General features: G+C 46.4%; 1 protein-coding gene across 1 annotated transcript; it reads left to right on the top strand.

The window, feature by feature from the left end:
- The first annotated feature begins 1570 nt into the window (after positions 1-1570).
- On the top strand, positions 1571-20516 carry IGFBP6 (insulin like growth factor binding protein 6). Its single transcript, XM_029595058.1, has 4 exons — positions 1571-2173; positions 5088-5239; positions 5805-5924; positions 18642-20516. Exons 1-4 carry the CDS (start codon positions 1786-1788, stop codon positions 18759-18761), a joined length of 780 nt encoding a protein of 259 aa, XP_029450918.1. The 5' UTR covers positions 1571-1785; the 3' UTR covers positions 18762-20516.
- The last annotated feature ends 1793 nt before the right edge of the window (positions 20517-22309 follow it).

The following is a 22309-nucleotide window of genomic DNA, read 5'->3' on the forward strand; positions in this document are numbered from 1 at the left end:
ATCCATTTTGCCCAGCATTCCTACCAGTGAAATGTATACCAGTCAGCTGGCAATGGACAGGTGGATGGAGGGGTTTGTGGACCGATGTTGAGGTATGTGTAAGTAGGTGATATGGTGTATGGGGAGTTTGGGTGTATATTTGTGTATGATTGAGAGTGTTGACAAATGTGGATGTGTGGAAGCATAGAAGTATGTGACTTTGGGACTATGGGGAGGTGGCTCTGAAAGTGTCTTATTTTTTCCTTGTCTCTTTCTCTGTCTGCTTATATTGCTAAGTGCCAAAATGCTGGATGAGGGAGCAGCAGTTAACATTTTATAGTTTCTGTTTCCATAGAAACCATTTTTTTTAGAGACTGGGTTCCCTGAAGATGGATTTATGTGGGCTATACATTTTTTTAAAATAAATATTCACATTTTCTTCCTGCATGCTACATGTAGTGAATGAATTTCTTTCCCTTTTTTGGAGACTTATAATGTGCCTATGGACATTAATCCTTTTTATATAATTCTTTCTAACATTCCTATCTTGGAAAGCATACAAAGTGGACCCAGTAAAATGGGCTTAAAGGCCTGCATGAATGGAAGGAAGGAAGGAAACAGATTCATTTGATGTGGAAAATCCACATTCTGAAGCCAGCCCAAAGCTTAAGATCAAGAGCAGGAGCAACGGCCTGAGCCTCAAACAGGAAGAAGAAGAATACAAAGGGGAATCTAGAAGATTGCTTTCCTGCTCACATGGATAAACAAAAGGTGGGAAAGAACATGCTCAAAATTAAGAGGAGAATTAGATTAAAGGGAGCATGGAACGGCAACCCGATTAGAAAACAGCACTAAACTGGAAAACGCACGGTTAAAATAGTTGTTTCAGCCTAACCAGCTTTCCATTCCTTTTATTTTTGTTTATGTTACTCTTTATTTTTCATCCAAAAGACACAAAAAGGGGCAACAAAACAATTACAATTTGAAGTGCAACTCAGAGCTTGATATATACAAATTAAATATAGAGTAAATAAAAAAAAAAAAAAAAAAAAAAAAGCAGAATTCTCTCAAATCTGTTCTGAGTGAGAAATCAATACACGCGTTGCTTTAAAACGCCCCGAGCATGCTGTTTTCCATGGAGGAGGTCCAGCCCAGATGCTGCAAGGGCAGGCGTCCCGGGGAATATGACTGCCCTCTGCATCTGTTTTCGGTTGTTTCTCTAGCGATGACTGACAGACGCGCACTGTATTTATGCGCCCACTTCTCTCTTCCTCCTGCGTGCAGCAAGTTTGGTGCGTGCGGAAGGGGGGAGGGGAGAGGACGACGCCAGCAGCAGGCTCTGCGGTCTTCAGCCCCTCCCCAGTTTCCTCAGGAGACAGCACCCGAATCTCCAGGGGGAAAGGGAAGTCAGCTCTCATCGCCATGGTGGGAGGGAATCCTTGAGGGGGAAACGCCGAAAAGCGTGCCCTATAGTAATCCACGCAGTAAAGACAGAAAGAAGAGAGGGGAACAAAAAAATGAAGGAAAGACAAGAGGCAATGCAAAAAAAAAAAAAAAAGGCAAAAGTGAACTGAAGAACCCCCCCCAAAACAAACTAGAACTAGGAGCAGTGAGCATGTGTTTTCTTCGTTGCTTCTGGTACCTCCTAGTTTTAAGGGAGTCCTTGTTGGAGGCAGGTTCCTGGGCTGGGCAGGGCTGGACTGAGGATCTATTAAAGCAATCAAGGCTGTAGGAGGCAGGGCACAAGGAGTTCAGGCTGCAGACAAAGCTTTTCTTTCCTTGCACATTTACATACACAGATAGACCATGCAAATAGTGGGTTTCAGTTTCCTGCTGCTGCCTTTGCTCCTGATGGGCACTAGGGTGAGGGGTGCCAGCATGGTCCTGGAGTGCCTGAGATGCGAAGAGAGTGACTTGGCAGCTTGTCTGTCTCACGCAGGATGTAAACCTGAAGAGGAGTCAGCAAGTGATGGGGACCCGAATCCAAAGGAGCCCTGCAGGGGGAGAGAGTGTGCCAGGGGAGCAGGGGAACCATGTGGGGTGTACACCCCAAGCTGTGCCAGGGGCCTACGCTGCATCCCTCGTGTTGGAGAGAAGACTCCTCTTCAAGCCCTACTGCATGGCAAAGGAATTTGCAGGAAAGTTGGTGCCAGGAGATCAAGCAGGAATCAAACCACTCAAGATCCTCAGCCAGGTGAATGCAGCATGTCCGGTTGGGGAGGGACATTGGTGAGATCTGCAGAGGGCATTCAGCACAGTCGAGGTGGGGAGGGGAACAGGTGAGACCTGCAGAGGGGATTCAGCATTGTCCAGACGGGGAGGGTACTGGAGAGACCTGCAGAGGGGATGCAGCACAGTCCAGGTGAGTAGGGGCAAGGTCCAGGTAGGGAGAGAGATTGGTGAGACTTGCAGAAGGGATACAGCAAGGTCCTGGTGTATTGGGACACTGTTAAGACCTGCAGAGGGGATGCAGCAGGGCCGAGGAAGGGGGATGGACATTGGTGATAGCAGAAGTGATGGAACATGGCCCAGTTAGAAAGTGGCTTTAGTGAGATTTGCAGAGGGGATGCAGCTTGACCTGGTTTTGGGAGAGGAAGGTGGCTGCTTTTAAATGCATCTTCCGCTCACGAGAGATGGCCATGTCTTTTTCTCATGTGCAGGTAACACAGGAATATACCCCTGCCTGGTATTCTATTGCTGTGGTGGTGGTGGTGGTGGTGGTGGTGGAAATGCATGAATATGTTCATTGCATCTTCCACAAATGATAAGATTCTGGTTTGCCTGTCCACAAAAATATGAAACAGCAATTATTGATGCGGCAGTTGCAGATGTTTTCATGGGCAGGCATTCGTTCAGAAAAAAAAAAAAGTAGTGCGCCAATTAACCCACTTCAAAATTACTGCTGGGCAGAACGCAGCAGGAGCAGCCCAAGCAGCAGATTGTCCCCATTCTGCTGTACGCCTGCAGCATCTGCCAAGTTGATGCTACATGTTAACAGTCCCTGCCATGGCATTAATACGCTGGGCGCAGTACAATGTTTAAAAAAAAAAAAAATTACAGATTTTAAAATGCCCAATCACACTCCAGCCCTCAGGGAAAGACAATTTGCTTGAAGTAAACATAAAACGCCCTGGCTCCAGTGCAGAATTCAGGAAAACTGGTATGAACAAAGCATGTCACAACACCTTGTTAGTCACAAAGCAAAACGAATAGTGGGAAATATCACTAAAGAAACATTTGAACGTTCAGAAATATCCATAAGAGGGTAAATCCTATCTTAAGCACACATTTTTGGTGCTTAGATTTAAAAGTAATCATCTGCGCCGCGTCCCCCGTTTTTCAGAAATACATGTTTTTTTAAACAAATGCAGTCTTTTTTTTTTTTTAAATCAGAAAAGGTTTAAAAGAAATAAAACACCATAAATTCAAAACAATATCAATACACCATTCGAAAAATAGGAATAAATGTTGCCTAAGGGGGGGGGGGGGGGCAGCTTCTGGAAGCCTGAACTTGACTCCAGATTTTCTTGGTCTGAAAAATGTACATCAGGGCCCCCGGACTCCCATCAAGGAGGCCAGAAAAATACAGAGTTGGCTTATAATGCTGGCCATGCATGCACCGACACTGTACCGCAATCTAAATCAGTCCATTTCCAGCCACCCATATTAACAAAACGTCTTGAACAATTGAAAGGACTTTGGACACCTTAAAATAAAAAATAAAGTTTTGAACAGGAGAACTGGGGTTTTAAATCCATATTATTCCGTACCAAAGGCAATGCCACCACCACCAAAACAGCCCACCATGTCTTTTTGCAGCTGATAACAAAGATCAGCACCAAAAGGTGGAAGCTGTTGAATGAAGCAGACATAAATGAGAAGTGATCTAAGATCTTGAGGCATAGTTAAGTGGTTGACAACTAAGGGCCAGATTTACTAAGGCTTTTCTCCCATTCTGTGTCTGGGGGGGGGGAAAAAAAAAGCTTAGTAAAGGAGGCTCTAAAAATTAATGCAAAAAAAGGGTGCCAAGCCTTGCAGCTGGGGAGCAGAAATCCAAGGAAGCAGTACATGATGGAAGGGAGAGCTACTGATGTGCCCCAAACAGGAGAGAGACCTCATCTGATGATCTCAAAGTTCCAAAACAGCGGGCCAGGGAGATGTCCAGAGACAAGAGGAGCGCTAGGGAACCCAGGGAGACTGGCGTAACATCAGACATGAGCACCCCAAGTTCCCTTTCTTTTCAGGGTGCATCTAGCTTGCCCCCTCTTTCCCCCATTGTGGATTTCTGTGTCCAGAATACTGTATGCTTTTCTTTTTTTTTTTTTGCATTGAATCTCAGGTGCGAACTCCTTGAATATGAGAGGAGAATGTATCCTATGCACAACCCATAGGGGGCAAAGACCAATCAATCAAACAGTTGGCACCTGAGATTTACTAAGCATTTTTTCCTGTAGACACAGAATGGGAGAAAAGCCTTAGTAAATCTGGGCCCTGGATGCCAAACGCTTAACCATGCCTCAAGATCTCATTTTTTTGTCTTCTGAATCCACCCTGCTGCAGATCTTTGTATCATCTGCAAAAAGATGACCCTTTCCTATTGCTCCCTCTGCAGTATCACTTGTGAAAATATTTGCATTTAGCTCATAACTTTTCATTGGTAGCACAAGGCAAGTTACATTCAGGTACTGTAGGTATTTCCCTGCCCCAGCCAGCTTACACTCTAAAGTGGTCTATTTACTAAGTATTTTTTCCATAGACACAAAATGTGAGAAAATCTTTCCTAAATGATCCCCTGAGGTAATGAGGGGTGAAGTGACTTATCCAACGGTAGCAGCAGCAGAATTTGAATCCTGGCTTTTTGTTCTTAGCCTATTGCTACTAACCTTTAGATTACTCCTCCACCCCTAACAGGGAACAAAATCTCCGGTGATTAATAATTGCCATAATTTTCTGCCATTGCTTGCAGTATCTCCATTTGATAATGCTAATTTTATCTATCTGTTTAGGGGGCACTGGCCAATAATATGTCTGATTAAGATTTCAGTATTTTGACCCGAAATGCATTGAAGCTCAGACTTTAAATCGCTTTTACTCTCTTCTGACTCCAGGAGAAAGTCGGAGGGATAACCGTCGAGCAAAGGAGAGCAGGCCGACACAGGAGCCCGTCGTTCCCCAGCAGCACCTGCTACTCATAAACAGCAGCAAAGAGGATGTGTTTCAAAGCACTCAGGATGCGGACATTAAACAAGAGCCAGAGGTGGTGGGTAAAGGGCAGTTCAGTGCTGTATTGAAATTCAGTCAACACCTCCTGCTGAGAGAGGCTGGCACTGCAGGAGCTGGCGGGCCCCCCTCTCACACAGGTAGCATTCCTACACCATTCCTTACAGCGCCTTCTGCTGGAAGAGGCTGGGACTGCAGAAACTATGAGCTCCCACAGCCAGAGCTGTGCAACATTCCCTGCAGCACCTCCTGCTGGGAGAGGCTGGAATTGCAGGAGTTGTGTGTTCCCCCCACAGACAGTGATACTGCACCATTCCCTATAGCACCTCCTACAGGGGAAAGGCTGGGACTGCAGGACCTAGGATCTCCCCCCACAGCCATCACTCCTGCATCATTCCCTGCAGCACCTCTTGCTGGGAGAGGCTGGAACTGCAGAAGCTGGGTGGCAGTTCAGGCTCTTCCTCCACTCAGTTGAGTTGTGTGCAGACTTGTGAGGTGAGAAGGTGTATGAGTAAAGTTCCCCGAACCACCCATCTCCCAGCAGCCTACAGGAGCAGCGGTTGCAGCTGGCCTTGCTGACCTTGTCTTCTCTCCCTTGTTTGCAGGCCCCCTGTCGGGTGCATTTGGTGATAGTTCTGCAGGAGCTAAAAGCTTCTGTGTTCCGCAGCCCGAAGGACATGTACATCCCCAACTGTGACACCAAAGGCTTCTATCGGCGAAAACAGGTACTGGCACCCTCCTTCCGCTGCATCTTCTGACGATCCCACCCCATCCTTCCTCTATGGATGTACCAGTTAGAATGATTTTGTTCTAAACCGAACCATAGCCCTTGCTCCATTAATACTGGGTGGGATTACATTCTTCTTCACCTTTTACACACATTTCCTACTGGTGGGGGTCTATGCCCTTAGCCGTCCTCTGCCATGCTACCTGGTAAAATGTGGGACTTGATATCCCAATAAATAGAATTGGGATGCAGTCAATATGCTGAGGCGAATAAGGTGGGAAAGGTAGGAGGGGGGGGGGGGGGGGCTGAAGAGGTGGGAGGTCCAAGATTTTTGGCCATGAAAATCTTTGAGGGTGGACTATCCCAAGATTGACAAGATCTTGGCGTGGCAGACCAAGGAGAAGCTAAAGATACGTGTATATATTCATCGTGATAGGGGAGCAGCCATTAGGCAACTGCAAAGTGGCAATAATGAGAGCCCCAAGGGGATTTGAGGTACAGTGGGTACTGCAGAATGCAGGTATATTAGTAATGGAAAGTACTGCCTGAACGTACAGGAGGAGCTTTGAGAAGGAATTCTCTGTGCGCGTTTTCGTCCCCCCTGACCTAACTCCCTCCTCTTTTTCTGTGGGGGAGACGGAGGGGGCGCTATGAAACAATGAGGGGGGAGGGTGGGGGAAGGGCCCCCACTCCCTACATTCACAGAGTGTCTGACTTTGATTCAGGCCCCTGGGTTTAGTTGTCAATTATTAAACAATTCCAAATGAATAATAATGAATCCAACCATATACTGTACATGTAAACACACCCAGATCCCTCCTTTCCTTTTGCCTCGCCTGTCTTCTCCTGGCTCCCATTTCCTTTCCTTCTCCATCGCTCTGTTTTCTGCCCCTTGTGTCTCCCATCTCCCCATCCCTTCCTGCATTCTCCCTCTGCCTAAGTTCTCCATCCTGCATTTAGTCCTTCATCTTCCCTGCTCAGTTTTCTACCTTTCCTTTTAATTCACAGTTCAAATCTCCCCTTTGCCTTGTTTCTCCCTTTTCCCAGCCATCCAATTCTTTCTGTCTCTCAGCCCTTCTAAATTTCTCTCTTTTATCCCTCTGAATCTCATCCTCCGGAGCTCCTCAACTCTGCAATCTCTCACCCTTTCCAGCCTTCTTCACCTCTCACCCTCTAGGCTTGCTATCTAACCCCAATATCCTCCACTGTCTCTTCCCGTCTTCTCACCTCTTCCAGTTTACATCTCCCTAGCTCCCCCTCCGGCTACTTCCCACTCTCCTTTACGCCTCCTTTCATGTCCACCAGACCCCCATCAGGCTGCAGCAAGGGGAGGAGGCTGCTCCAGGGTTAGAAACTGGAGGAGGCTTACGGTGGCAGTGGGTCGGGTGGTGTGTACAGGAAGCAACTTGACCCTCTTGGTGACATGAGGCAGCGGCCCCCAATGGGACCAGAAGCCACAGACAGCCCTGACCGTATAATTGCAGCAGGAGACAGCATCTTGGCGGCGCGTGCTTGCGGTCCCCGTGGCTGCTTTCCTCCTTCTGCTCATGTCCTTTTTTTGAGTTAAAGTGTGAGCCATGGAGGAAGAGCAGCCGCCGGGACAGCAGGCGCATCCGCTCAGGCTGTTCCCGTGCTTTCCCTGCCAAGAAGCGGTGTGCTGCATCTGCCATCAGGCCAATATTCTTGCAACTGCTGCTACACTTGGACCCTTCTCTTCTTTGTGATGGGTGGGGAGATGCGGCCTGACCCGGACTTCTTCTTTCTGCTGACTCTGGAAAAGACGAAGTATCAGTGGCACAGCTCAGGCCTAGACCTGGGATCCCTGACGGCCTGGAAACTCTGGCAGACGCAGTCGTGGCTATGTCTGTCTACGTCCACCAGTGGATGCATGTGATTTTCTGGGTTTTTTTCCAATGCTGTTATGGATGCTATGGAATTCTGTCACTGGGTTACATTTTCAAAAGTGTGTGGTTGTACATTTAAAGATGAATTTTTAAAGAGTTGCGCGCGTACAAAATATCAAATGTATGCACAAATAGCACATATTCGCAAAATTGCTATTTTATAAAACTCAAACATACATGTGCAAGTAAATGTGCTCGTATAAAAAAAAGGGGGCGGGCCAGAGATATTCCAGGGCAGGGCCAACATTTACACGTATAAGTTGCTATTTTATAACCTGCGAAAGTGAGGCACATACGGCTGTTACCCGCGCATATTTACACCCCCTAATTATCTGGTATAAGTGGGAATAAACTTCTTTATAGCCAAATACTGCCTGGGTGAGGGGTCAGGGTAAACGGGGGGGGGGGGGGGGGGGGGGGAGTTCATTCAGGCTGAAGAATCAGGAGGGGTCTTAATGACCTAGACATGGACTGGGCAAACTGGCGGACTAAGTGGTAAAACTGGTAAATTCCTTCACTCGTGCACATTACAAAATTCGATGATTTACACGTGTAAAAGCCTACAAGTGCTAAGGAAAATAACGCAAGTTAAATCTCCATGTGTAAATGATTAAAATAGGGAATACAAATACTCACCTACAGGAGGTTTGCACCACATCTTCTAGATGCGTGAACATGTTAAGTAGATTTAAGTACATTTTGTATAGTGTGTGTGCATTTGCGCGCACAATACAAAATATGTCTGATTGCATGTATGCGGCCATTTATGTGCATTCATCGGCACACATGTTTAAAAGATACACACATAAGCACTACATTTTCAAAGACTTAGTCACATTTTATGTGATCAAAAATAGAGGGGCTGATATTGAAAAGGGTTTGAGCAGGTAACCTTTGATTTCCTAGCGTGTAGCCAGATGGACTCAGGACCAATGGGTATTGTGCTCTCCTGATAGCAGATGGGAGACTGAGTCAGATTTCAAAGCTGACGTGGCGTTAAAAGCATTTAGGATAACTGGTTAAGGCTAGTAGTCCGCATGCTTTCTGTTAAGAGTAATAACTGCTGCTCTGTGCAGGTTACCCCCATGCATCTTTTTCGTCATTTCCAACCTCTAGCCTTTAGGGATTAGCAGTGTTTATCCCATGCTCTTTTGCATTTTGTTTTCATCCTCACCACCTCTTCTGGAAGAGAATTTCAGGCACCCACCACCCGCTGTGAAGAAATATTTCCTGATGTTGGTTCTGAGACATCTAGTTCTACAGCTTGCTTTCCAAAATGACACAAAGGGGGGGGGATATGATAGAGGTCTACAGAATCATGAAAGGACTTGAAAAAATTAATGTAAATTGGTTATTTACACTCAGATAATAGGACTAGGGAGCACTCCATGAAGTTAGCAAGTAGCTCATTTAAAACAAATCAAAGAAAATTATTTTTCACTCGACGCATAGTTAAGCTCTGGAATTCTTTGCCAGAAGATGTTACAGAAGTTAGTGTAACTGGGTTTAAAAAAGGTTTGGATAAGTTCCTAGAGGAAAAATCCATAAACTGCTGTTAATTAATAAGCAATCGTAGCTTGAGATTTATTTAATGTTTGAGTACTTGCCAGGTACTTGTGACCTGGATTGGCCACTGATGGAAACAGGATGCTGGGCTTGATGGACCCTTGGTCTGACCCAATATGGCATATCTTATGTTCTTACATATACCTATGCAGCATGCTTAGCTCTTCAATATTTCTCCATCTCCATAGCAGATGCGGACACTATTCCAAACGAGAATAGTGTAACATTTACAAGAAAGAAGAAAGAAAATTTATCTTTAAGAAGAGAGCCACACTTCTCCTGCGGTGAAACCTAATGGTCCCTCCCCCAGTCGAGACTTTCCTGAGGTGATTTTTGATATCCCTCAGAGGTGAGCCTTAGTCCGCCGGCCGATTCCTGGCATGGACAGCCCCCAGGGTGGCTGAAAGGCAGCAGGTGCAGATTCGAGTGTGGCGGTGAAGGTATTCCCCTCTCCCCCCGCAGCTGGAGACCGCTCGGCACTCGACCGATAAGCGCTGAGACCAGGTAAGGTAGAAACCTTTACTTCTGAGTCTTCGGTCTCCAAGGCTCGAACAGCTGTACCGTCCTTCCTCAATTGAGGTTTAAATCAGGTTGAGCAGCCCTCCTTGGGGCAGGCCCTGATTCGGTACGAGGGTCCACACATATGGAGACCCTCCGGGGGGGGGGGGGGGCAGGGGGTCGACATCTTGCCTTCGGGGTCGTCGGTGCCATTTTCCCCCTCCAACCGATGGTATGCGCGGGGCAGGCAGGAGGCTCGAAGCACCTAACTTAAGCGCTTAACTACGGTTTGAGTGCACAGCGGTGCGCACAACTAGACCCCACGCATAACTGGGCATTTAACTGTGCTGCGTGCATAAACTCCGTTGCCTGCACGCACAACTTGTGCGCACTTTGTGCGCATAACTTCTGCTCATCCGATGCTCACAAACTAAGCACATCCGCGCTCATAACTCCACGAACGGGCGAGTTCCTAAGCCCTACACGCGCACAAATAATGGCACTGCCAGCCAAGAAAGCCAAGGGACCCTTCCTTTGCCCAGCCTGCCACTTAAGAGCCGCACAGCCTGGATAGGAATCCCTCCTGTGCCAACAGAACCAGGGAGAACTAAACCAAGACCCTCTACAGCCAGGAGAGGAATCCGGAACCACTGATGATGGCATCCCGGACCTAAGTGTTTCCAACTCGGCGCCCCCACAGGAAAATTCCTCCGGGGCAACCTCTACAATCCCCCCTGGGATCAACATGGACCCAGGAACATTCTCTTGGGTTAAATTTTTTAAAGGGCTGCAAACCTTTGTCCAGGCACAATCAGCCCCTACTACCCACCTAATTCAAACCCTGCTGGAAGCTCAAGCACTTCCCGGCCCCTCCCGGGTCCCTCGAGACATGCCTTTCCTAACCAAGAGCGTCCCTGATGAGGATCCAGACACCTCAGAAGAGGAAACTGACTCCCTGGAAAAAGTAGAAATTCCCCCAGGGATGGAGCCATACCGGACCATGCTCCCATTCATCCACAAGGACGAATTACCAGCCCTCGTGTCACTGGGTCTTCCAGGCACGGAACCTACATCAGAACCAAAGAAGAATCCCATGTTGGTGTACTTCCGTAAGGCCTCATGATATTTCCTATGTTGGAGCCCATCAAGGAACTGTTTGACCTGGAATGGAATGCTCCAGAGGCCACTTTCAAAGGGGGGCGGGCACTAGAAGTCCTGTACCCACGGCTAAGGAATTTCTACGTTTCCCCAAATTGGATGCTATGATCTGTGCAGTCTCAAAACGTACTACAATCCTAGTGGAGGGGGGAGTGGCGTTGAAGGACATCCAGGATAGAAGGCTGGAAGCCATCCTTAAGCAGTCCTTTGATGTTTCAGCAATGACGCTACCTGCTGCGCATTAGCGACACATTCCTGTTTGATCCTCGCCAGAGATGCAACCATGCCCGGAGAAGCAATGGAGCCTGCGGTCTCCTTCCTCACTGATGCTACTGCAGACCTCGGCGCACCTCATCCAGGGGTGTCGCCGCCGCAGTGGCGGCAAGAAGACAATTATGGCTCCAGATGTTGTGTTTGTGGCATTATGGACCCTTGGTCGCAATGGAGATGACTCCACCCACGGGGAAGGGCCCCGAGGGGAACCACTGCGATTGGCTGACACAGTGAGCAGACACAGAAAGGACAGTCTTTTATTGTACTGCTGTAGATGATGGTATGCAGGAAGAAAAGGCACAGATCCAAGAGGTGCCAATATGCTCAACAGGCTCAGTAGTGAATTCTCACCCAGATGGTCACGATAGGCAGAGCCCGCAGTGCGGGAGGTGTCACGGCTGGTGGGTGGAGTTGGAGCACCGGCTCGTAGAGGTACTCGCGGAATGGAGGCGTCTTCCTGTAGGTGGTTAGTTAGGACCGGAGGTCCGTGGTACAGGATATAGCAGAGAAGGGCCCTAGAGGAATGATTACCCAGTAATCCTGATATCCTGAAAGAGATAGAGAGACCCCCGAGGAGCGGTTGTCTGTGTAGCGAGGACTCCGAAGGGGAACAGAAGCGAAAGACCCCCAAGGGGCGGGTGTCTGGAGCTTCAGAGGATCGAAGCCCTGGAGAATTGCGTCTAAGCCGCAACTTAGAGCAGGCAGAGTAGCGAAGAGAAACCTTGCTAACTCGCTGGTGTGGCGGAAGCGGAGGCTTGATGTACCCGGAGGTACTGACGTCATGCGGTAGGGCCGCCCCCGAGGTTCCCGCCATGAAGTGTATTTGAGCGTCTGATGTGTGCGCCCGAGGAGGCCACGGGAGTGAGCATGGCGGATGGGGACGCCCATGCTTGATGGAGAACGCCGAGGCCTGCGGCACTCGGCACTGGAGACAGCCATCTTGCCAAGAGAGAGAGAGAAAGGGGAGAGAAAGAGGTAAGGCAGAGAGGTCATAGCCGTCTGTGACCGACGGACGCAACACCGGAATTGGTCAGCTGTCGTGACTTCCAAAGCAAACCTCACAAAAATGCCTTTTAAAGGATCCTTCCTGTTCGAGAGCGAACTGGAGAAATTAGCCAATAAATGGGGGTGTTATGATATCGAGGTGTTTGGTGGATTCTTAGGGGCAACAGTGATAGTGTCTCCCACGGGGAGGAGCCCCATAGGGAACTGTTGCACCAGGCTAGACTCAGATGCACAAACACAGAGAATATATATTTATTATGCAGCTTGTATGGTTCACCAGAGGTGGCAGTAGAGAGTGGATTAGGTAGTAACAGTCTGTGATCCTCGGTGGAGGAGACCCGTCCCACAATGGTGGTATAAGGCCCTGATGCAGATATCCAGTGAGGCGCTGTAGGAGAGACAGACTGGCAGATGTTATAACACACTCCCTGGTAGCTGAGTACATAGAGTTCCCAGTAAGCAGTAGAGAGAGGATAGGTATTAACAGTCTGTAATTCTCGGCAGAGGAGACCCGTTCCACAGTGGTGGTGTAGGGCCTGATGCAGATGACAACAAGGAGCTGTAGATGAACAGACTGGGAGAAGTTGTACTCACTCTCTGTAGCTGAAAGGTAGTGTTCCAGCAGGTAGAAGAATTGGTAGCAGGCACCAGGATAGACACACAGGCCCTTGAGGAGCGAGTACCTGGATTCAGGATAGGCACCTGGAAATAAGCAAAGGGCCCCCGAGGAGCGTGTACCCAAGTTTAGTAGAACCCCGGAGGGTGTAGATAGCTTCTAGCAGCAGCATAAGTGACAGAGCAGCTTCAGACCGGAACAAATCCAATCCATTGCTAACTCGGTGAGAGTCAGCAAATGGGCAACCTTTTGTAGTAGGAAGCAGTGACGTCACTCGAGGGGGACGCCCCCGAGGTTCGCGCCAACACTGATACAAGGCCTCAGGTCAACATGGCGGGATGCCGTGCCAAAGCCGCTCCAGGGTGTGCAGCAAGGAGATGCTAGGGACGCCATTCTCCCGAGGCTGATGGAGAAGGCTGAAATAGAGGTGAGGACAGGAACAAAAGAACATATCAGTGCTCCTCCCCCAGAAGAACCAAGGGTAGAGGAGCGCAGCGCTTTAAGCCTTACAAGAATACACAGTCCCAAGCACAGTCCCAAGCACCTCGTCCTTCAGGAAGGTCTCAGTCCTTTCGAAACAGGCACATTAAGAGAGGAGCAAGCTCAGGGGCAGGCCCCAGCTGTACCCCACAATGAGAAGACGCAGACCCATCCACAGAAAGAAGTCATAGGGGGACAGAATTACCCTCTTGTACCTAAAGTTTCTCGGATAACTTTAATTGGGTAAATTCAGTGGCAGCGTTATCCAGCTAAGCGTTACAGTGTAACTTTATCACTCAGTGGCCCGAAAGTGGATTTTCAGCTGCCTAATCGTGCACATGTATTTTCATTTTCTCCACATTCTTGGCTGAATATATAAAAAAAAAAAAAAAAAAGTATTGAGGGGATGGGGGAGGAAGCATTTTGAGAGTATATATTAGATTTACATCTTCCGTTTTCCAAAGGTATGAGTGTGGATGGCATGCTGCTAATGCACTTAATTCTGTCGTGTCGTCCCCCCCCCCCCCCCCCCCCCCGGTTTGAATTGCCTGAATGCATGCACATACATTTACCCAACTCCGTTTTCAGATTTAATTTAGATGGGTACCTTGTGTTTGAAAATCACTTCATTCTGTGCAGTCTGAAGATTGTGTGCATAACTTTGCTGTTAGGCTCCTAATTGAAAATTTATCCTCTAAATGTAAGATGCTCATGCACTGGCCCTGGTTAGGTGCATGCAAAATGAGGTGGATTTTCAAAGATCACTAGATGCCCAGTCTTGGTGTGGAAATCCCTCCATTTAAATGCATAAGGTTCTATAGAAGAATTTAAATTTTAAAGTGTTCAGTACCTATATGTTAAACATCCATGGGAATGAACTTATGCCTCCATGCTGTTTGACTGGAATACAGTATTTTCTGCCTGGACAGAAACTGGAGGTTGCCACCTGGTTTCATGTCATAAGGACCAGACTGAACCAGTCCTAGTTGTGCCCCATTGCGTGCATGGAGCTGTAGATCTGATTTCTAAAGCCAAGCAGGAGTCCCCTTATGCAGTCTGGGGAGTAAACTCAGCACTGAATCAACAGAAGCAGTGCTGGTTGGCAATCTTAATAAGAAATGCCTTTTCAGACTTTTATCTGTTTAACAATTTTATATAAGGAGCTCATGGGAGCACCACTAGCCAACAATTCAACAGAAACAGATTTATTGAAGTCTGAAGTTTGCATTAAAAAAAAACAAAAAACAAACCCAAAGTGATTCAATCGCCACCAAGCCATATTACAAAATATTGCACACTGTAATTATCAAAAGTAATGATACATTTCATGCTAATCATAACATGATTAAATATGTTCTAAAAAGTGTGAGTTTTGCACAAAAATATCTCTAGGAAAGGAAATTTGGAATTATAGCCATCGTGGAAAGCATAAATTTATACCTCATGCCACCAGAAGGGAGCAAAGCCTGGAGCCTCATTATCTTAACCTTGATTCTACACTTAACACACCAGCGTCACAGATTAAGAATTATTTATTGTGCAAGCAACACAAGGGTATAAATTATTATAAACACCAAATACCTAGAAATGAAATTTGGAAATGGCTGATAGATTTTTTTTTTTTAAACCGTATTTTTAGCCCAGTAGTTTTCCCCATACTCTATTGCGTTTCCAGCTGAATTGGAACTGGCCTTCATATTGTCCATCCAGTCTCCCAGCTAGTTTTTGTAGGGTAGTTAACTGCCACTCCATGCAGGATACCGCCAAGCAGAAATGTAAACTTTAGATGTAATAGAAAGGTTGCTCCATTTGTTCCTTTCCATCCTCTAGCCATTCAGGATCCTCTGGGTTTGTCCTGTGCCCTTTTGAATTCCATGACCGTTCTTGTCGTCACCACCTCTTCCGGGAGGGCGTTCCATGCATCCATCACCCCTTCTGTGAAAAAATGTTTCCTGACATTGTTCCCGAGTCTAATCCCCTTGGAGTTTCATATAATGACCCCTAGTTTTACAGTTTCCTCTCTTTTGGAAAAGACTTGATCCTTAATTCCTGTCAGGTATTTGAAAGTTTCTATCAGTATCTCCCCCACCTCTCCTCTGCTCCAGGGTGTATATATGTGTATGTGTGTATATATATAGATATATATATATATATTTAGGTCCTTCAGTCTCATCTCATAAGTCTTTCAATATGGACCCCACACCATTTTGGTCACCTTTCTCTGGACCGCCTCCATCCTGTCTCTATCCTTCTCGAGATATGGTCTCCAGAACTGAACACAGTACTCCAGGTGAGGCCTCACCGAGGATCTGTACAGGGGCCTTATCACCTCCTTTTTTTTTTTTTTTTTAATTTATTTATTTATTTAACAATTTTTATATACCGGCATTCGTAGGACACATCATGTCGGTTCACAATTAACTGAGAAAGGAAATTACAATGAACGAGGATAGAGAGAGTCAACGATATTACAATGAACTAGGAACCAGGATAGAGAGAGTCAACGAGCAGGGATACAACTTTGAAAAACGAACTGGATGATGATTATCCATGTTAAGAGTAGGTATGCATCAGGATGTTAAGGATGCATTTACACTTAAGAAATTAACATGAACTTATTTACAAAATTAAAATTAAATGCAGGGGCAGGGAGAAGGGGAGAGGGGGAGCGAGGGGGGAAAGGAGAGGAGGGGGTAGGGGTATAGGAGAACGTTAAGGCAGTGGCACTTTCAAGGAAAGGCTGTTTGTAGGAAAAGAGGGGAGGGGTAGGGGAGAGGCAGCAAGGTGCTGGGGAAGGGTGGGGGGAGGGAGCAGGGGGGGAGGGAGCTGGGGAGGGTGAGGGAGCTAGAATGGTGAGGGAGAAGGGGGGAGCTGGGAAGGTAAGGGAGCGGGGGGAGTTGGGATGGCGAAAGGGAGGTTGAGGAGGGGGTGTGTAGGCTGAGCGGGAGCTGAGTAAGATCGAGACATGACAATGCCTAGGATTGGGAGGAGTTGGGGTATGCCTAATTATTCTAATTATTCCTCTCTTTGCAGCCCAGCATCCCCTTGGCCTTTGACACAGCCTTGACACATTGCTTCGCCACCTTCAAATCATCAGATGCCATCACCCACAGTTTCTCTCCCAGTCCCAGCACATCAGTCTTTCCCCTCCCCCATGCATGACTCTGCACTTCTGGCATTGAATCCCAGCTGCCAAACCTTTGACCATTCCTCCGGCTTTCTTAGCTCGCTTCTCATTCTCTCTACTCCTTCAGGGGTGTCCTCTCCGTTGAAGATCTAAGATATTTTCTCAATTTTTATTAATTAGCCTGCTTTCCAAAGGGAAAGAAGGTTTATGAAATCAGGGTGTGTGAGTGTATGTATATCCCTAATAACTTTTGTGTTTGATGTCCTAATCCACACCAAACTTTCAGAATATGAGGACTCTTGACAGGAGGGTTTTTTTTATGTTTTCCTGGATTTAAACCTAATCCAGGGACTGAGGCTGTGCACACATTCACATTCCAGAAGATAGTCTCCTTTAGTTCCTGGTAGAACCTCTTGTTAAAGATCTTCTCTATTCCAGCCAATGCAGCAATGATCCTTGGGGTTGAAAGTCGTGCACCACAACTCCCTCCCGGTACCCTGTACCCTAGTCTCAGCCACTAGATGTCACCATTGAGCAATGGTTGGGACTGTGAGTGCTGCATCTAAGGCATTCCGAGCCCAGCCATGCCTGGGAGTGAGAGCCAGGCCAGGGAATCAAACCTGAATGGCACTGCACAGTGCTGCCACTGAGCCCATCAGGCTGACCTGACATGGCTTGGCGGAGCACAAAATAATTTATTTACTCACTGAAACAGAGTCCCAGCTTAGAGGAAAAAGACTTTCCATATAGTCTTACACTCCCACAAACAAGGTTTGAAAAAACAACAACTTGGGACCAAAAAATATTACAACCTAATTGTATCTGAATCAAGAAATATGATTATTATGAAAAGGAAAGCAAGAATGCAGAACAATTTTGGTATCAAAGGGTTACAGCAGAAGCTGTGCTAATAATTACTAAGGCTCATGAGGAACTGAAATACGTTTTTAAACATATGTAGTCAAGCAATTTTGTATCTAAGCTGGGTGTAAATTGTCCCTGGGAGTAAAAAAAATAAAAAGCTATATATACACTCTCAGCCAAAATCCCTTCCTGCCTGAGAACTTTAATGTTAGATCCATATGGGTGAAATTTCAAAAGTTTAGCAAGCAGATAAATCTAGCTAATAAGAACCTCCCTCAAGACTGGCTAAATTTTGTGTGCACAAATTTAGCTGGAAAGAAAAGGGGCAAGGCCAGAGACAGGCCCATGGCAGGTTACAGTTTAACCGACCCAAATCTAGCTGGACAATTTAGGGAAAATTCAGGCACAAATGAATAAACATTAAGTGTGGTGGAAAATTTGGGGGAAATTATCCTGTGAGGGTTTTTGAAAATTGACCAGATAAAGGCATTCCATTTTGACATCCAGTGTTACATCTAGATTTCAGGAAAGGAAACAATTCCACAGAAAAAAAAAGTATGCAAAAACAACAACGCTGTGGGACTTTAGCCCCCCCTTAAGGCCTAAATTTAAGGACTGGGCAAAGGTTTCCCAGTACTTTTTATTTTTATTTTATATTTATTTATATAAAGTTTTTCTTGACCGATATTCATCAGAGACATCATGCCGGTTTACATGTAACAGGGGAGAACGAAAAAGGAGAGGAGCAGTTACAAAAAACAGGGTAATGAGGAACTGGGAAGTGCAAAAGGAGAAGGTACAGGAGAAGGAAAGCAATAGGCAAGGAGGAAATATATAAACTTATATACACAACATGTATCCCAAACTTAAGTTGGGATGTAACAACACAGTTAGCTAGGGTCATGTAAAAAGTATGGAAAACTTATATACACAATTTGTTATAGAATTTGTTAAATATAGAAGCTGTTTCTTCCTTTGGAATCTTTTTTTTGTCATCATCGCACGAAATTAAGACCGCAGGCAGAAGACGTGCCATTCCAAAACTGCGCACGACCTTCTCAGCTTCTCCTATTTTTTTTTTTACAGCACATCCTTAACAGTACAGATATGGCGCATTTTAGACCGCACATGCATTAAGGCTGCCTAATCCTTCACTCTGGCCCAAAGATTAGTTCTCTTTCTTCTGGTCCCTCTGTTGACGTGTTCCCTCCCTTCTGTTCACAGTGCAGGTCATCCAAAGGACTGCGGAGGGGGCAGTGCTGGTGTGTGGATAAGAAGGGCCATCCTCTACCGGGCTCCGAAGGATCCTCTCACTGCTTGTCTGGCGGCGGTGGAGGCGACTGAGACCAGCATCATGCGCTGCAGGCTGTATCCTGCCGCTCTCCTCCCTCCCCAGCCTTCATCCCAAACACAAAAAAGGAAAGCAGAGAGGAATAAAGAGGACACTAATAGAGAAGCTACTGTCTTTAATTTATTAAATGGAATACAGCACTGACGAGGAATACCCAGAAGCCGAACAAAGAAAAAAAAACGAGTGCGTGCATCCTCTTTCTTTTTGTTATTTTAGTCGTATGGCGAGATTAAGTGTTTGAAATGTTCGGGAATGCCATCTGCTTTGCTAGTCCTGCTGCTTCAGATCTTGGTAAGGAGGGAGGGGGCTGCCGTGCTGTTCATTATCATTACTCTTAGCATTAGCAGATCTGTCAACAGGTAGTATCCTATAACCAGTATTCAGCAGTCTTATAGTGTTGAGTAAATGGTGCTTCATATATGTTCATAAAGACAGGAGGGATGGGGAAATTATGAATGCAGAAAGGTATATTATTCCGTGCAGGCAGTGCCTCAAGATGGAAAATGTTAATACAGGCCTAGCTCTCTCTCTCTTCCCCTCCCTTTGCCACGGCTATCCTCCACTTTTATTCACCACTCTCCCTCTGGTGCTCCTCCAATTTTAATTTCCTTCCTCATGGGCCCAGCAAATGTCTTTGGGGGTGGAGGCATAACATTAGCACTCATAGCCCCAGAACCGAGTCTATGTCCGATTGCCACCTCCCGTTGCTTAAAACCCTCTCAAAGATATCAGTCTGAGGACAGCTGTCCCTCACCATTTAATCCCACCCTTGAGAGGGCAGTGCCTCCGTCTCCAGGCGGGTGGCAGTGGGTCTGGGATGGGAGACTTGCAGCATGGGGGGGGGGCCCTGGGAAATTGTCCTGATTGACCACCCTACAATCCTCCAGCACCAGCCCTGGTAACAAAGAAATACGTCTTCCCAGAGAGGGCGCTGGATGCAGGGGAGGTAGTAGGATGACAAAAAATGGTAAGAGGACTTAGGAAAGACCAGGGTAAGCCCAAAGAATCCTTAAGTTACAAAGAAGTGCAGTTTAAAAACCAGATACCAGGTAAGGTCCGCGGTCCGCAGTCCTGCAGCAGAAGTGGAGGCAGAGGGGCTTTGCAGTCATTATCTGCCATCTGATTCTAAAACAAGGTGATTTAAGTAGGGTGTCCCCATGCTGGGTAAGAATTAAACTACTGTGTGGCATGTATGAATGCCTTAAAGCAATTTGTTGCCTGTAAATACCTGCCAAAGTACCTCGAGTACTGTGACAGAGTCCTTTTCTTCTGTAGCTCCTGAGTCCCTTAACAGCTTTAAGTTACAACAGCGCCTGTATGCTTAGGGCTAGGCAACCTCCAGTCTCGTGGGCACCAGTCCACTGGGGTTTCAGCATATCCCTAATGAATATGCACGAGAAAGATTTGCTTATAAATGAAGCAGTGTCCAAGCAAATCTTTCTCGTGCATATTCATTAGGGATATCCTGAAAACCCCAGCGGATTGATGTCCAGGGGGACTGGAGGTTGCCTAGACCTGTATGTAGCGTTACACATTTTCTCCTTCTATGTGACTATGGGGAAAATGCTTAATACTTAAAGCCTTATATTTTTCATAAAATGTAACTTTGTTTGAACACAACATTTCATGTGATGTATCCTTTCAAAAAAAAAACTATCAAAAAAAACAAACTTATTTTTGTTATAAAATTGAGGGATTATTTTTACTTTTCAAAAATTGTTATAAAATAAAGTGAGTTTATGAATCAGTTTGTTTTATCAGTTTCAGTTTATTCTCATGCGCATTCTGAAGCATAACAATTTGTAAATTCAGATGAGTAAAAACTAAGCGAAGGTGAGAGATCTCATTTCAGTACAGGGGTGAAGAGTAAATGCAGGTGATTGTGTTTCTGAGCACTCGGTAATTAATGTGTAATGCTTGTGAGGACAGTTTCCAGAAGGATCTAGGTCCCAATCCTGGAGTTAGCCTAGACCTGTGTTTCCCAATGGGTGTGCGCCTTCAGACCTGATCAAGTGCGCCACGGAAAAGTTCACCACTGCCTGATGCTCAGACCCAGACCAGCACCTGGGCTCTGCTCTCAGCACCTACGGGGGTGGCCCTTAAACGTGCAGCAGCTCCTTTTTGCGTTCAGGTTCTTGCATGTCTTCTCCCTAGCTACAGCATAAGCCCTGCGAAGGTGGGCATTAATGAGCCATATGCAGGGCTTGGATAGCCCGCTGCTGTAACCACTAGGTCACTCCTGCACCTCAGTTAATTTGAAAGACACTGGAAGGCTGTGACAAGTCCATGTGTGTCTCTGTCCCCTCAGAGAGAGGCAGGGGCTTTGAGTGCTTCCTTAACTCTTCTTTTGGCCACATAAGTCCTCCTCTGCTAAGGCTGGTGTAGCACACTATATTTTTTTTATTAATGTAGGTGGGTCTTGGGCTTGAAAAGATTGAGAAGTATTGGCCTAGATCCCAACACGCTTTGTAAGTAGGCCAGAGCCTCCCAAACTTGTCTTGGTGATAACCCCCCCACCCCCACCAGCCAGTTGGGTTTACAAAATATCCATCATGAATATACATGAGGCACATTTGCATATACCAATCTCCTACAGAGCCTTCTATGCTCACTTGAGTTACAGTTAAAAGAATTATTTGCCTTGATTTTGCTGGGTTAACACTTTTTCTGTAGTGTTCTGTTTCTGTGTAAAGATGCATTGGATTTAAATGTACACAAGCCATGTAGCTTTTGCTTTGAAGAGCAAATAGGCTGACTTGGAATCCCATCTTCCCCACCGCCTGTTTTATTTCCATACCCTTTTTAGAAGGGAGATCTGATTTTATAAAACTTTGTTCAGCTCTGCATTTAACACCTCTTATTTATATTCAGGCCGATACAGTAAAAATCGCAGGAGTGCGCGCGATTCAGTAAATAAAATGATTCAAATTAGGGCCCGTGGTAAAAAGAGGCGCTAGGGACACCAGTGCATCCCTAGCGCCTCTTTTTGGACAGGAGCGGCGGCTGTCAGCGAGTTTGACAGCCGCCGCTCAATTTTGCCGGCGTCGGTTCTCAAACCCGCTGACAGCCACGGGTTCGGAAACCGGACGCCAGCAAAATTGAGCGTCTGGTTTTCAACCTGCGAGCCACGGGCCGATTTAAATTTTTTTTTTTTAAATTTTTAATTATTTTTAACTTATGGGACCTCCGACTTAAAATCGCCATGATATTAAGTCAGAGGGTGTACAGAAAAGCAGTTTTTAGTGCTTTTCTGTACACTTTTCCGGTGCCGAGAGAGATTAACGCCTACCTTTGGGTAGGTGCTAATTTCTGAAAGTAAAATGTGCGGCTTGGCTGCACATTTTACTTACTGAATCGCGCGGGAATAACTAATAGGGCCATCAACATGCATTTGCATGTTGCGGGCACTGTTAGTTTCGGGGGGGTTGTACGCGTGTTTTCGACGCGCTATTACCCCTTACCGAATAAGGGGTAAAGCTAGCGTGTCGAAAACGTGCGTCCAAACGCGGGATAACAGTGCGCTCCGCTGCAGCGCACTGTA

The sequence above is a fragment of the Rhinatrema bivittatum genome, chromosome 3 (genome assembly GCF_901001135.1).
Source record: "Rhinatrema bivittatum chromosome 3, aRhiBiv1.1, whole genome shotgun sequence".
In the NCBI taxonomy this organism is placed as follows: Eukaryota; Metazoa; Chordata; class Amphibia; order Gymnophiona; family Rhinatrematidae; genus Rhinatrema; species Rhinatrema bivittatum.

Bases quoted from the DNA above. Each gene is read 5' to 3' on its own strand.
- IGFBP6 (XM_029595058.1), top strand. From the start codon at position 1,786: ATGCAAATAGTGGGTTTCAGTTTCCTGCTGCTGCCTTTGCTCCTGATG. The intron at 2,174-5,087 runs GTGAATGCAGCA...TTCTGACTCCAG, and splicing joins CACTCAAGATCCTCAGCCAG to GAGAAAGTCGGAGGGATAAC. The intron at 5,240-5,804 runs GTGGGTAAAGGG...CCTTGTTTGCAG, and splicing joins TTAAACAAGAGCCAGAGGTG to GCCCCCTGTCGGGTGCATTT.